Source organism: Euprymna scolopes, chromosome 22 (assembly GCF_053919585.1).
Source record: "Euprymna scolopes isolate OS-2025 chromosome 22, ASM5391958v1, whole genome shotgun sequence".
Taxonomy (NCBI): Eukaryota; Metazoa; Mollusca; class Cephalopoda; order Sepiida; family Sepiolidae; genus Euprymna; species Euprymna scolopes.
The window spans coordinates 44,752,186-44,767,980 of NC_136503.1; the positions used below are offsets into that span (position 1 = coordinate 44,752,186).

General features: G+C 34.2%; 1 protein-coding gene across 2 annotated transcripts in view; it reads right to left on the reverse strand.

Moving 5' to 3' along the window:
- The window catches only part of LOC145243390 (protein phosphatase 1 regulatory subunit 21-like), a 109,709-nt gene that overhangs the window by 16,160 nt on the left and 77,754 nt on the right, over positions 1 to 15,795 (reverse strand). For both annotated transcript variants that reach the window (XM_080106230.1, XM_080106229.1), the window contains 3 exons: positions 11,946 to 12,073; positions 9,354 to 9,521; positions 4,960 to 5,052 (listed from right to left, as the gene is read on the reverse strand). In XM_080106230.1, coding sequence (XP_079962356.1) covers positions 4,960 to 5,052; positions 9,354 to 9,521; positions 11,946 to 12,073 — 389 coding nt within the window. The remainder of the gene's footprint in view (positions 1 to 4,959; positions 5,053 to 9,353; positions 9,522 to 11,945; positions 12,074 to 15,795) is intronic.

Genomic DNA, 15,795 nt, shown 5'->3' on the forward strand with positions numbered 1-15,795 from the left:
AAACTCTTCGGCTGAACATTCATTCATAAGCAACATGAATTTGAAAAAATGCATTTAGGATATTGCTAAGGTTGCTGTAAAGAAGGCAGGCTCTCTTTACCATGCTAGAAAATTACATTTTCATGGCCCAACTCTCTTCCTGATCTACATCAATGATCTCCCAAAACACATACTTAAATCATTTGGTGACATCTATGCTGATGACACGACCATTTATGGCAACACATCAAAGGCTGTAAATGACAAAGTTCTCTCTAATTCTCTCTCCTCTGATCTTGAGCACATGGTACAATGAGGGAAGAGGTGGCTGGTCATTTTTAATTCATCCAAAACCAAGCTTCTATCTTTACATCATCAACGCTCTGACCCCCATCTGGCATCAATTGAAATGGATGGCTCGTCTTGGGGAGGCTCCATGTTTTGACAAGCTTCTGGGTTTGACCTTTACTCCTGATCTGAAATGGACACGTACATCAAATCTGTTGCCAGGGACGCTGGGAAAATGATGGGATCCTTCTACCGCTCCAGAAGATATCTCACTACTGATGCAATTCTCTATCTGTATAAAAGCCAAGTACGTCCAAGGATGGAGTACTGCTGCCACATCTGGGCAGGAGCTGCTAAAAACAGCCTATCCTGCCTTGACAGAGTACAAAATAGACTTTGTGGCTTAATGGGGGATGCCCTTTTCTCTTCCCTGCAACCTCTCTCCCACAGAAGAGATGTTGTGAGCCTGTCTTTGCTTTATCATTATTTCCATGGCAAGTGCTTGTCTGAGCTCCAATCTCTGGTTCCCCCTCGCCAATCTTTTACAATAAACACCCGTCTAGCTAAAACCACTGTCATTAATTTTCCCCACTCTTTATCTGTGCCTAAATGAAAGCGTAGATTCCATGAGCAAAGCTTCTTTCTTAGAAGTGCACGACTGTGGAACTCTCTTCCATTTGCCTGTTTCCCACCTGACTACAACTTATATGTCTTCAAGTCCAACATAAACAAATTCCTTAAGTAAGACACTTTATCAAATCTCCAATACTAACGCTTACTACGATACCATCTCATTGATTACTGTACATGCAATAATCCTTATCCCCGAGTGGCTTCCGGGCCTTGATAAGTGGTGACCTCCATGTAAAAAGAAAAAAAAAATCTGACACTTCAACAACTTTCTTGTAGATTGTGGGGCGACATGAAAGAATCTGATTTTATCAATTTTGATTCCAGCTTTAATCCTCAAAGTCACTTTGTGGAGCTAGCCGACAGCAGTCAAGTAAATGATATCATTTTAAAGAGAGGCGATGCTAAAATCTCCCTCTGAAATAATAAAGTTGAACTTTGTTACTATATTCTGAAAAACACTCTTCTAATTCCAATGCTTAAACAAAATATATTTTCTGTACAAGTTGTCATTAAACAAGCCACAAATATAAACTTTAGCTCCAATAGTCAAAATTGGTTTACCCAAATGGAACTGTATTTGATATTAAAGAAAATGGAAGATTGTAGTATTTAAAAAAGTGTAGTCCCATCAAAAACCGGCTGCCATGATTTGGAAAGTTAGTGCAAAATTTTAAGACACTGCAATATTTTAGATATCACAAAAGTTGCTGAATGTAGTTTTGACAGAATGAAAATAAAAACTTCTAAAAACTTTACAAACTGCAACGTTTGTACACAAGGAAAAATGGCAAAGTACTAAAATCCTCTCACTGATGCATTGTGACTTAAAAAGTCCTGTGGACCTCATCAGCAGAGAAAACTTCAGGTATGTATTGAATTTTGTAGAGGATTATTCCGGTTTAATAATCGTCTATTTCTTAAAGAACAAATTTGATGCTCTGCTAGCAATTAAGAAATACTTAGTTGATATGGCCCCTTACGGTGCAGTAAAATGTATTTGCTTTGGCAGTTGAATAGAATTTACTAATAGAGAGTTTGAACTTTTATTAATTATCAGACTTGAGAAATCAGCACCTTTCACCACACCAAAATGGAACCACTGAAAGATTGTGATGGGCCCTTTTTGAAGTGGCAAAATGTTTACTTATTGAAACTCTCCAAAATCTTATGGATGTATGCATTAATGGCAGTTGCATATATATGCTGCTGATCTTTTAACAGCAAAACTCCATATGAAGTGTTTTGTGGTAAAAAAGCAAATTTAAACAGAATGCATATATTTGGTTTAGCTTGTTTCACATTCATAGATGAGAAAAGCAAATTCAGTATGAAAAGTAAACAGGGTCTATTTTTCGGCTATGGCAAGGGTAGTCTCGCATATCTCATATTTTACCCAGACAAAAAAATACACTAAAACGACTCTGATGTGTTAAATTCAACACATTTAATAAAAAAAAAAAACGAAAACCCATTCTGTGAAGAAAACGAATTAATATTTCTCCAACCTTCTATTCATACACCTAGCGATGATGTTGATGCTGACAAAAATATTAATAATGATGGCGTTGACGCTGATACTGAAGTCGAAAACATGTCAGAATGGAACCCAACAAGAAATAGAAAAAGGCCAGATTTTTTTTAGTGGTCAAGAAATTTGAGAATCATAAAACAGAAAATATACCAAAAAGCTTCATTGATGCAATTAATTGCCAACAATGGAAAGCGGCCATGAAAAATGAAATTGACACTTTAACAGAAAATAATACCTACATGTTAGTGCCTCCACCAAATGATAGAAATATAATTTCTTCCTTATTGGTCTTTACAAAAAAAGACTACAGTATACCGGTGAGAAGTTTAGAAGATCATATAGCTCAAAATGTAAAAAATGAATCCAATCAGTATAAGGCACAAAAGGGGTTTTCTGGATAACAGGGTTGTCACTACACAATCTTCAGTCAAGATTGCCAGTCAGGATATAATGGTAATAACTGCAATCAGTATGAAACATGTTGGAATAGGATGCTTTCACTCCAAATTGTTGGATAAGGATGATAACAATGAATTTATTGTAACAGGTTATATCTCAAATTCTTATAGTCCACTAGGTACCTCCAACGTGTGCCACAGATTTAACCTCTTTTGTATGTAACACGATGTAACTGTAATTTAATACTATCATCTTAACTTTTTACCATTTAAAAGAAGAAGCTTCAAATAAACTGCTTATATTTTTTTTTTTTTAATTTTTACAGCATACAAAAAATAATGAAAATGCACGACAAAAATCGTGTTTACATTATCGACACTTTAAAACAACGTTCCTATATAGTGACGTTTTTGAAGCCATAGAGATACGATACCCATGTTTTTCAAATCTAGCAAAAATCAAATCGTCATATTTTCCGGGAATTTTCGATATTTATTCATTATGAAATAAACTTACATAATAAAAGTAGGTTATGTTAAATATATTAAAGGAAATATTTTATTTTCAGATGTTCTAACCCCCCCCCATATTTCATGTTACGAAAACAAAAAAAATAAATGTAGGTCGATAAAAATTTCAATATTTTTTAAAGCTAAAAAAATCAAATGATTAAAAAAGTTATATATATATATATATATATATAAAAAATCCCATTATTTATTTCACTTACCTTAAAGTTGTAATTAAAATTGGACTTAAAATCAATATTATTGTGTTAAAAAAAAAAAAAAAATTTTCTTGATAATTTTTTTTTTCTCGGTAACATAATTATTTGAATTACAACAAAAAAACAAAATTCCAAAAAATAATTATTTCTAAAAAGCTTTAAATGATATTAAATTCAAATATTATGCAACATGAAGTTTAAACAAAGATTTTTTTTATAACAAGTTTCCAGTAATAAAACAATACATTCATATGACTTTTGAGATAATAAAAATTGCAAAATCAAAATCGACTAAAAAAAATTTGTTTGGATTTGATTAATTAAAATGATAGATTTTTTTATTATTATTATTTTTTTTTTATTCAATTTTCACCTCAAACAAGGCACAGTGCCACTTTGAAGTAGGGGGCTACTATCAGGGACATAATTTGTGGGGACATTATGAAGGGAGCAATTTTTGCGCCTGTTTTCCAAAAAAGTATGGAGACCTGTAAGCAACATTATCTTCAGATACATAAGTGTCAACAGAATGCATTAAAACTAATTTTCTTGTCTGTATAGTTTGTTAATAAAAATCTATTTGTTTTACAAAAGGTAAGTCTTATTAATTTTTTTAAATCAATATAATATAAATGTAAATATGAAAATCCGATAGCAAAAATTGTAGCGCCAATGCTCTTCCATAGAAATTAACCCAGACTATAGTAAACACATGAAATGATGACGTTGCAGTTAATGTGTACAATGGTGAGGTTTTACACAATGGTTTGGAGATGCCTACATTTCACAGAAGTATTTTCTTTAACTTGAAAATTCGTATTTTTTCTTCTGTGTGTTTTGCCCAATATTTGATAAAAAGGCTTTTTTTCTTTTTATCTTCCTTTTCATTCTCTTCTGACAGGAAAAAACTGTTAATGTGGTCTAAGTTCTACCTTTAAGTACTTATATAGTGGTTGATCACATGACTGAGAGTTTGGGTGATTTTATGTGGGTGGATCACCTGACAGCCAAGTCAGATGACAAAGGTCGGTTACACTCAGGGGCAAGGTCCCTGGGTGCATCAACCTGCAATTAGTAAAAGAAAATTGACAACATATGGCAGATATAGGATGATGAAATTGACAATGCAGAGATAACGGATTACAGGAAATGATATGTGTCTTTGCTCTCTTGAAAATCTATATCTTCTTTTCGCTCACAAACTAAAAATAAAGTATAAAAATGCATTCATGTGCCCAGTCAGTATTTTTTCTGATAAAATGAGCTTCTAAAATCCTGCGTTAACACATAGTACAATGTGACATTATATATAGAAGCATTCACCAGCCACATCCGAGCACTTTTTGCTCTACAGTTTGATGAGTACAAAGCAAAAATGAGAATGATAAATTTGCAAGCTTACCTGTTTAGAAAGGCCTTCTTTACTTTCTGTAGAATTTAAAAGCAACGTCCTGTTCTCTAAAGCAATATGGTAGGGTACAGTTTCAGATGGAGGCTAGCAGACAGAGAGAAAGAAAATCAAAATTATACAACAACAAATCATTTCTTATTTAAACTTACATTCTAGATTTAAAAAAAAATGTCTAACTTTGGAAACATTATTATTGGTAAATAATATTTATACTTTATTTTAGTTTTATTTCATTGCATTTTATTTAAATTCTAAGCAGTCACTACTTATCAAGGCCTAAGGGTCACTCAAGGATAACTGTTAGATGATGATTACAACTACGTGAGAACTGGAAACAATGGGTTGAATAAACAGAAGATTGCTTAAGAGGAATTGATAATCCAAGAGGTTGGATCGACTAATATTTGTTTACATTAGATTTGAAGATGACCATGATGTAGTTGATTGGGAAGCAACCTTATGTTATTTTGTTCGACAGATGAAATGTTCGAAGAAATAAATTTTGTTCATGGAAGTTCTGTTTGGTTTTTGGTACAGAGAAAGTTCATTGTTTTGGTTGTAGCTAGTTATTGTTGCGAATATTTTACTGCGGAGGACTACGGATTAGAGCTATGTTGAACATCTACAATGATAGAGTAGAGAGAGGTTAACAACATCTCTTCTGTGTGAAGCAGGCTGTAAAGAAGAGAAGAGATTACCCCACCACTAGATTGTGAAGTTGATTTTATACTCTATCAAGGCAAGATAGAATGCTTTATGTGGCACCTCCCCATATATGACAGCAGTACTCCATTTTATATATACAGGTAGAGGATTGCATTTTTTATTTTTTAAATTTTCTTCCTTTGAAGATTGTAATGCTGGGTATGGGGCAGCCAAACCAGCTGCCAACATTGCCCCACTTTTTTATTGAAACCAACTGAGAGCTCTTTTTAGTATCCTCGCTGTTACCTTAAATGCAATTGTCTGGATCTCTTTTGCACTTGGTTCACCAGGAATATTAGTTAGGTAAGACTTCAGGTTTTTCTTCATAAGTCCTGTAGCATCTATAATAACTGGTATGATTGATATCTCCCTAAGATTCCAGTTTCTTTTCATATCATACACGAGACCTTGATATTTTGTCTGTTTCTCTCTTTCAGTTCTGTTCAGACCTCCATCATTAGGGATACTCACTTCAATCAAGGTTGCCACTCTTTCTGACTAACTATGCCAGGTTTTACAGCAGCATTTTCAGGTGGCTGTACGGATTACATAGTCGTAATGTATGGTATACAAGTCATTTCCAACTGTTCTTTCAGGTTGATGTTCCCAGGATTTGCTGCTGTTTAATTTTTTACAGATGGTCCAGTGGAGGTACTTACATATTACATCAGAAGTGATGTACTTTCTGAAGTGGCAGCATTATCCAACCATTTTTCCAACCACCTTCACAAGAGATTTGATGTAAATCTTCCATTTCAGATATGGAGTCAGTCCTAGAAGTTTATTAAAAAAAGAATGGGGCCTCCTTGAGGAGAGAACCATTCATTTGAATTGAGGAAAAATCTGAGGGTTTGTGATGAAAAGAGAGAAGCTTGGTTTTAAAAGCATTAAAAGTAACCACTTTATCCTTCCACTGGACCACATGCTCTAACTCAAAAGAGAAAGAGTCAGAAAAATCTTGATCATCGATGCTCTTCAATGTGTTGTCATAAACAGTTGTGTCATCTACATAAGTATCAAAGAATGATCTCAGAATATGATTTGGAAGATCATTTATGAATATCAGGAAGAAAGTTGGATCCATAATGGATCCTTGAGATTTTCTAGCATTGATGCAATATGCCTTGGATTTCTGTTTATCAATAAGTATGTTTATAGATTTATTGGAGAGAAAGCCTCAGAAGATCTTTGTACACTTTCTGCATACACAATTCTTTCAGGATTTTTTCTGACTATGTAGCCAACCAGATATCATTTGGAAGCCCAGGAGTTTTTTGTTTTTTTTTTAATTGGAGTGATCCAAATGAGTTTTCCCAACTATAGTTCTCATTCATTTTCAAATAAAGATAGCCTGCACTCATCCTGTCTTTAATGTCCAAACAATGAGGTTAATTTTGATGTCACAATTGAGTTTATGAGTCATTATTAAGCATTTTGCTGAAATTTGTTAAAGTTATATTGAGCCAAGTCAGTACCAGATGGGTGACTATTTGGGAATACCAGGTGCTGTATGTGGGCAGATATTGACATTTCCTTGCAAAACACTCAAAACCTAACGTCGCCATTTTTCCTGGCCAAGATATACATATGATTGGGGACTGCTTGTGAATTTAATATCCCCTAAACACTCCCTCCCTCAAAGGAAGCTGGCTCGATCCATCTAGGGTGAATGCTGCTTTGTTACATTTTTCATTTTTATTATCTCCAATCTCGATTTGGAGCACACATTTTCCAATTCTTCAGTCAATAATTGTAGCTTTTCAAACACAACAGAGAAAAAGGTTGCATAATTTGCATATCTAATGTCATAAGTTCATGAAGAAACATGTTTAGTTTTTCTTAATTCGAATATCATTATCTGTGTAAAAGATGGATATGATGTATATTTGTATTTGTATATTTTACAAGTTTGTTGGCTGCTGAAAGTCTACGAGTAGTTAATCTTCAAGTGAAGATAGTTAGTGATTGGGAATCCAGTAGATAAAGGCAAAAGAGAGGAAAGAAAATAATATTTCTAAAAGTCTAAACAAGTAAAAATTTAGAGAGTCTACGTACTGAATAAATGTCCCATTAGTAGAAAGGAAAGAAGAGTTCTTATAAAAAAAAATGTTCTTATGACAAAGTTCATATATACTTGTAAGTATATGTGTGCGTGTATGGTGTTAATGTTATCAATCCATCTGCATTTGTTTGGTCACAATGTTGGATCTTTGAGTCTTATGCCAAAGCCAGATGGCTCAGTGGGAAGTTTGAAGTTTTGTAATTGGTCCAAACAACGCGAATGTGTGGGTAATAGTGGGTTACTAGCAACCAAAGAGAAAAGATAGTAATGCACACTGTTTTTTATTAAGACATATAATATAGTTGGTTGGTTGTTTTTGTTTTATGGCATATCAACCCTTTTCAGGTTATTTAATGCCGAATCCAGTGATTTCGAAGAAAAATTTTTTTAATGGCATATATTTGTTTTTTTCAAGTCGGTTTCTATTTAACTCATAGTTGGGACCCTAACAGGTACTACCACTCCGGATCAGAGTGGATCTGGGAGCAATGGCAATTAAAGGGTGGCTGCACACTCCCCAAAGCCCGCAAGCTGGGGCCTCACCATCGGATATATAGTTTAAGGTCATATCCAGGACCTGTAACATAGTGGATAAATTCAGTTGTAAGTTCAACTCTTTCGAAGATTGAAAGCTCAATCCTCAGTGCAGGCGACACTCAAAATACAACTGCAAATTAATTAGAACTTCTACCCAGATATGGCTGATGAAACAAGAGCATGCTGCCCCTGTAAATTAAATAAAGGGTTTTATTGGAAATTTTGTGTAGATTTCTGAGCTCAACAAGATATATCTGAAGAAAGTCTGAGGTTAAATTGACAGAAATGTTGTGAAAATAACATTCAAGATAAGAACAGCAGCCCGAATAATCCAAATAATATGTATTGGGACACATCTCAGTACGTATGAGAGATTGTTTCTGATTTGGTAAATGACAAACAAAGTTAAATGTTTGCACCAATCAATAATCAGCTTAGAAGTCAAACTGATTTTCAAAATTTTGTTAATGCTGTTGTTGTTGCTAGATCCCTCTCCCAATCTACTAATTTATAGAATGGGATTCATAGATCTTTTTACTTGGAGAGGGAAGGGTGGAGGGTCACCATTAATCAAGGCAAAGAGGCCACTCTAGGATAAGGGTTAGGTGAGACAACATGATCAGTAATAGTGGAACTTGGGTAAGGCTAGATTATTTAAGAAGATGACTCAACAGGAGCTTATTTGCATTAGATTTGAAAATGACTGTGCTATAGTCAATTGGGAAGCAGTCTCACGGTATTGTGTTCCATAAATGGACAATACTAAGAAAATAAACTCTGCTCATGGAATTTTTGTTTAGTTTTAAGAACAGATGGAAGGTGAGAGAAGTTGTTGACTATTGTTGTAGCTTTATGAGTATTTGTTACGAATGTTTTACAGGGGGGGGGGAGACCATAGATTGGAGTTCAGCCAAGCACCTGCATTAAAGGTAATTATAGAGCAGAGACAGACTCACAATGTCTTTTCTGTGAGAAAGAGGAAGTAGGGGTAATAAATGGCTGAAATATTTCAGCATGTTATGCAATTATGTAATTAGAGTCGGAGAGATGCTTCTCTTTTCTAAGTGATGTGTGTACTTACCTCTTGTATTCTAGACAAGTAATCACTAGCCTTCTGTCTATATTGAGCCACAATAGGATTCGCACGGTCATCTTCTACACTTGAAGTGTTTGTAATGCTACTTCCACGACTACGATAATTTGCCCGTTGGCCAAAGAAGTCTTCATTTCCAGCGAAAAAAGCAGACAACTAAAAAGAGACAAAATAAAAAAAAACATAAATCTAGATGAATAAAACAGTAGATGTATGTATGTGTGTCTGTGTTAAAATACGTAACCAATAAACCCTTAAACTACTGGTCACGTAACACTGAAATTAACAAAAGATAGTAATCATACACCAAGGATGGTTTATAATGAGTAAAATCTTTGTTTGGATGGATGAATAATGTGTACAGACATATATCGGCAAGTTGAAATGCAAAATGTTTCTTTCAACTTTCTTACATATTTCTATTGCTTTTGCATATACACAAATTCAATAACACCTTGAAGTGGTTTAATTTTAAATCTTTCTTATCTATCTGTTGATAGCTCAAATGGTAGGGAACACAGTTGGAGCACTAAATATTTTGGTTTCAATTTTAGCTGATAACATCCAAGTCATTTTCTTTTTTTAAATTTTGAAATCTGTACTATATATATATATAATATTCAATAGAGAATTGGCTTTGTAATAACACAAAATTTGCATGAATTAAAATATACTTAAGCATATTTTATGATACCCCCCCCCTAGTCATTAACAAAAAATGTGCTTCAGTTTTTCTTTATCATGCCCACTGACAAAATAAAAAAGAGGTTTAAAAAATGCAAATAGCAGTCTTGATGCAAGTAAGAAATATTTAACATAGAAAACAGGTTACAAAGGAAATTGGAAAAATGTCCAATTTATTTTTTTTTTTACCACTCAGGATTTGGTTTATACTTAAAAAAGTATATCTAAATGGAGGTTCATGCTGAAAGATGAAGCTTCTAAAAAAAGTAATGTTTCCTCTCTGCTGTGGTTATGACCATCTTGGGTTTTATTAAAAACTAGCCTAGTTGTCCGACGTTGCCCGGGTGTTTGGAAGTGTGTGTTGAGCAAAAAAAAAAAAATAAATAAATAAAAAATAAAAGTGGTAGGTAGGCAAGCTCGAACCTGTGATGCGAAGGCAGAAATGGTGTTGGTTGAGCCAAGAAAAAAAAAAAAGAAAAGAAAATTGCGAGCATAAAAAAAAAATAAAAAAAAAATAAAATAAAAGTGATAGTAGGCAGGCAGACTTGAACCCATACCATGAAGGAAGAAAAGAAAGTGAAAAAAAAAAAAACCTGACGCGTTAGCTGTTGTGCCTATCGCCAAACCGGAAGTGACGTAGGTTTAAATTAAGGCTAGACAATCGGAAAGAGGCGATGACTTTCGAAAATATCGGCAAAAAAAGCGACTCTTTCCTGTAGAAAAGAGCCCAGCTGAGGGTGAAGGAATTAATGTTTTGGGCCAATTTTTCGATATTTGTCGTCTGAAGGGTCGAGCTTCAAAATGATACCGATCCCATGAAAATTCATTGCCTCTGTCGAAAGTTTTAGACATACATACATACATACATTTAAACAGACAGGTGAGATTTATATTATAGAAAATTATGGTCAGCTAGATACAGAGACCCCCCCCCCCACACACACACACACATACACAAAACAGTAGTATTTTTATCATGGATATTTGATCATGGATTAGCAGCAGATTGGCCTTTTTAAATGGATGCTGGCTGGCCATTATCTCAAATTGTCATTCTGGTGTGATCTCTATCTATTCCAGCAGATGAGCAGAAGAAGAGGGAGGGGAGTCATCAGACATTTTCCAGGTAGTTAGCCTTCTGGGTGTCAGTCATCCCTCCTCCAGCATTTTTTTAAATTAAAATTGTTACTCTTGTAACAGTTGATAGATCTGAAAAAGGTCAAAGGTTACATTGATTGAAACGTTGCGAGAATAACAACCAAGATGAAAACAGTAGTTCAAACAATACAAATCTCATTTATAAAACTTACTATGTCTGTGTGTCTGTCTGTCTCTCTCCATTTTTTTCAATATGTATCTCCTTTGCCAGACGGCTCAAATAATTGCATTTTTCGTTTACCATTTTCATATGGATCCTTACCTAATTAAAATAGTTACTAAGGCGTCAGAAAAGGATCAAAAGTGAATTAAATTAGAACTTGCGAAGCTTAAAATGACTTAAACTGCCCTTCATACATGTATAAATAAATATACATTTGTAGATTAATGTTAGTTTATTTTTTAGCTATTTCATATCTGACTGACAATGGCCATACGGTAATGTCTCAGGTTGGAATGCAACATATTTTGCTTTCAGTTTCAATTTTAGCTGATGGTACCCAAGTCATAATTTTTTTTTTTTTTTTACTTTTGAAATCACTATATATTGGTACACTATCATATAAAATAATCGATAGAGAATTGACGCTATAGTAATATATACAAAATCTGGATAAATTAAAATATCATATTTAAGTGTATTGTACGGCCCGGGCAATGCCAGATGCCCCCCTGCTACCTATTATCACAAAACCTGCAATCTTTATAAAAAAGAAAAAGAAAAATGGATTCATTTACTTTTCCTGTGCATGTGACCAGAGAAACGAGAGACGATACAATGCACTCATCTGTTGTCTTCAGCTTTTGTGAGGCAGTTGGTAACTGATGTTCCATGGAAATTTTGGAATTGAAATGTTTAGACACATCTGGAAAAAAATAGGAACATTTTTTTATTCCATTTATTCAAATAAAGTAGAAAGAAAAAAAAAGTGACACTAATCATAAAAAAACAAAAACACATCTGTTTGCTATAGATTACATGCACCAATTTTTCAGATTGTTTTTTTTTTTTTTTTTAAACAACTTGTTCAATTTTTAGGGTTGGGTTCAGTTTGATCTATAAGGTTGTTTTACCAGCAGATCAACCATTTTATTTAATGCCTTTATTTAATTTATTTAATGGGTTATAAGTCAAAATTTGATACCTTTATTTAATTTATTTAATGGGTGAGAAGTCAAGATTTAATGTCTTTATTTAATTTATTTAATGGGTAATAAGTCAAAATTGTCTGCTCTTTTTTAACTTCCGGTTTCTGCTCCATACATCAGACAACAATGACAATCAAGATATGGTCCTTTCTTAATGAGTATCTTTCTCTCAGATAAAACGGCATAATCATGTTAACACACTGAAGTTAAGCAACATTGAGTTTGGTCAGTACCAAATAGGTGGCCATGGGAATACCCAGCGTTGTATGTAGGAGGATGTTGGCACCTCTCTGCAAGATGACATTGTCGTCATCTCCCCTAACTGGAATATGTATGCAACTGGGGACTGTTTGTGAATTGAATATTTCCTAGACACTTCTCCCTTCAAAGGAAACTGGCTGAACTCGCCTAAGGTTAATGCTGCTGACTTTCTTAGTTAAAGTGAAATCTTTCCCATGTTAAGAATGTCTTTCTTGTCCACTTCATCATGTCTAATTATCTATCCAAATGGACAGCAGAAACTGAACATCAAAATAAGGTGACAATCTTGACTATAATCATTTAAAGCCTTATTTAGTACCTAATTAAGTAATTTTCAGAAAATAAAAATAATTTTTTTTCTTCAAGTTCTTAATATCTTTGAATATTTATTAATGGGATTTGCTTTTATTAGTTACTAGCATGGGCGCCCGGCGTTGCCCGGGTGTTTGGATGTGTATGTTGAGCAAAAAAAAAAAAAAAAAAGTGGTAGTAGGAAGGCAGGCTTGAACCCGTACCGCAAATGAGGAAAAGAATGGGGTAAAACCTAACGTTTATGCTGTTACGACCACTGCCAAACCGGAAGCGACATTTTAAAAAATTAAGACTAGACAATCTAAAGGAGAGGATAACTTTAAAAAATATCGGCGAAAAAAGTGACCCTCCCCCTGTGGGAAAGTGCCTAATTGAAAGGGAAGATAATGTTTTTAGCCAATTTTTCGATATTTGTTGTATGAAAGATCGAACTTTAAAACGATACTAATCTTGGTAAAATCCGCCGCCTCTATTGAAAGTTTAAGGCAGACATGCATACATACATACATACATTTATATATTGGTAACTAAACATTTTTGACCAAAACTGATGAAAAAGCTTGTCCTATCTCTGAATACCCTTTATGTAAAATTTCAAATATTTAGACCAGAAATTGTCTGAGCAATTTGGAAGAGACCGCAGAGGTCAATTTTTTTTTAACTTTGACCCCTTAAAATTTATTGTTTTGGGCTCAAATCAAGTTATTAAGTTAGATCCATGTCCAAGGAACCTATATCTAAAATTTCAAGTACGTAGACCCAAAATTGTCGGAGGAGTTTGGTAGAGTTCTCAAAGGTCAAATCGTTGAACTTTGACCCCTTAATCGCCAAATTTCTGGTCAAAAACCGATCATATCGATTTTCCCAAATCTCAGTAACCTGTATATCATATTTCAAGTCTGTAGACTAAAAATTGACAGAGTTATTGGTTAGGGAAATGTACACAGACACAGACACGTTCACTTTTATATATATATATATAGATTTAGAATGAAAGTTGTGTGTATATCACCAGACACAGTTTCAGATTATTTTCAGTACAGATTCTTTATAATCCCTAGCTGGGATCTTGACAGGTACTACTACTTCACATCAGAGTAGACCTGGGAGCACTGGTAAATAAAGAGTGACTTCACACTCCCCCAAATTGGGACACTACACTATGTGAGCTTGATATAAAATAATGCATCTGGACTTTTACAACACCCTCTAACATTTTCTTTACTTAGTATTTCGGAAAATAGTCTTCAGATTGATAAACCAGTTGAACACCAAATTCTTAGATTATAAAATTAACAATTTGAAAAAAACTATCTGTTAAATTTTTAGAAGAGAATTCAGCTTGAAAATTGGAAAAAGTGTTTGTAAACATGATTATTTTGACTAAGGACTGATGGAAAACTAATCACTGAAAATTGAACAAGCAATTTTTTTTCCAAAACCTGTTATCTTTCTCGTAATCTGAAAAGTTGTTACTTAATTAATAGTAATTAGAATGTTTTTTCTAGAACAAATTGAATGAGAAACATTTTGGAAGAAAGTGTAATATATTTGTATACCCCCCCCCTAAAATTAACTTTTATAAATCAAAAGTACTATAGAGTTTAGGGTTAGTTAGTATGATCAGGAGATTGCCATTTTGTAGAGGTTGGCAGTGTCCGTATCTATCTGACTGAGCTGACTTGAAATGAAGAAGAGAATAGGATCACTAGAGTTCAATAATAAAAAAAAAATGGGAGGTGACGGTGGTGAAGTGGTTAACAACATAGACTGATGACTTAGATGTTCCAAGTTTGAATCCAGCTCATTCTACAAAAATAATTTTCATTTAGTATATTGGCAACCTTTTAGTGGTCCCTAACATAAGTAGCTGATGTCTTTCTAGAAACAATTCTGACTACAAAAATATCAGGAAAACAATTGCCAACAATATAATCTTTGGATCTATACAATATGATGATGATAAAAAATATGATTTAATTTTCCTTAGAAGACCATCGTGCCATACCCTGTCAAAAGCCTTAGATATATTGAAGGCTACCAATCTACCCTCCCCTGTTTTGTCCAGTGAGCAGTATATACATTCAGAGATTACAGTTAGGATATCTGCTGTGGAACGGGCTTGTCTAAATCCATATTGATTGTTGGTCAGGAGTTTAGCAGCTGTAAGGTGATGGACAAGAGCTTGATTAATTAAGGGCTCAAATATTTTGGCGAAAAGCGGGAAAAGGCTAATGAGGCGATAATTTAATGGGTCAGTACTTTCGCCAGGATTCTTAAAAACTGGTACCACAGAAGCGGTTTTCCAGCAGTCAGGAAAGCAAGATTCATAAAGGCACTTGCTGTAAAGTTTGGAGAGAACTGGAGCAACCTCAGCAGAGCATTTTTTTAATAACACAGCCGGGATCAGATTGGGTCCATATACTTTTGAGGTGTCTAGGTTTTTTATGATACCATGTACCTGAGAAGAGGTGATTTTCAAATCATCTAGTGTGATGTCTATCCATAAAGGAAAGTCAGGGAATGAGTGGTGTGCCGGGTCCAATGTGGAGGTTAAGGAAAACCGACTGGCAAGCAGGTTAGCCTTCTATGCAAACAACCTCATGATTGTTTGATAATGGGAGAATCGTTGACTGCCCATTATTTACGACACTGTTGTAGATTTTCCAAAAATCACAGGTTCCTAATTTCTGTGCTTCGATGCGTTTTCTGATGGTTTCTGTGTATTCTGTCTTAGCTGTCGCTATTTCTCTCTTACAATTACTTCTAGCTTCTAGTTTTGAGTCTAGAATTAAGGGCGATTTCTACCATTATCACAGCATGACCAGCATTCCCGAGTGGGCTGTGGGCATTCGTTATACAATCA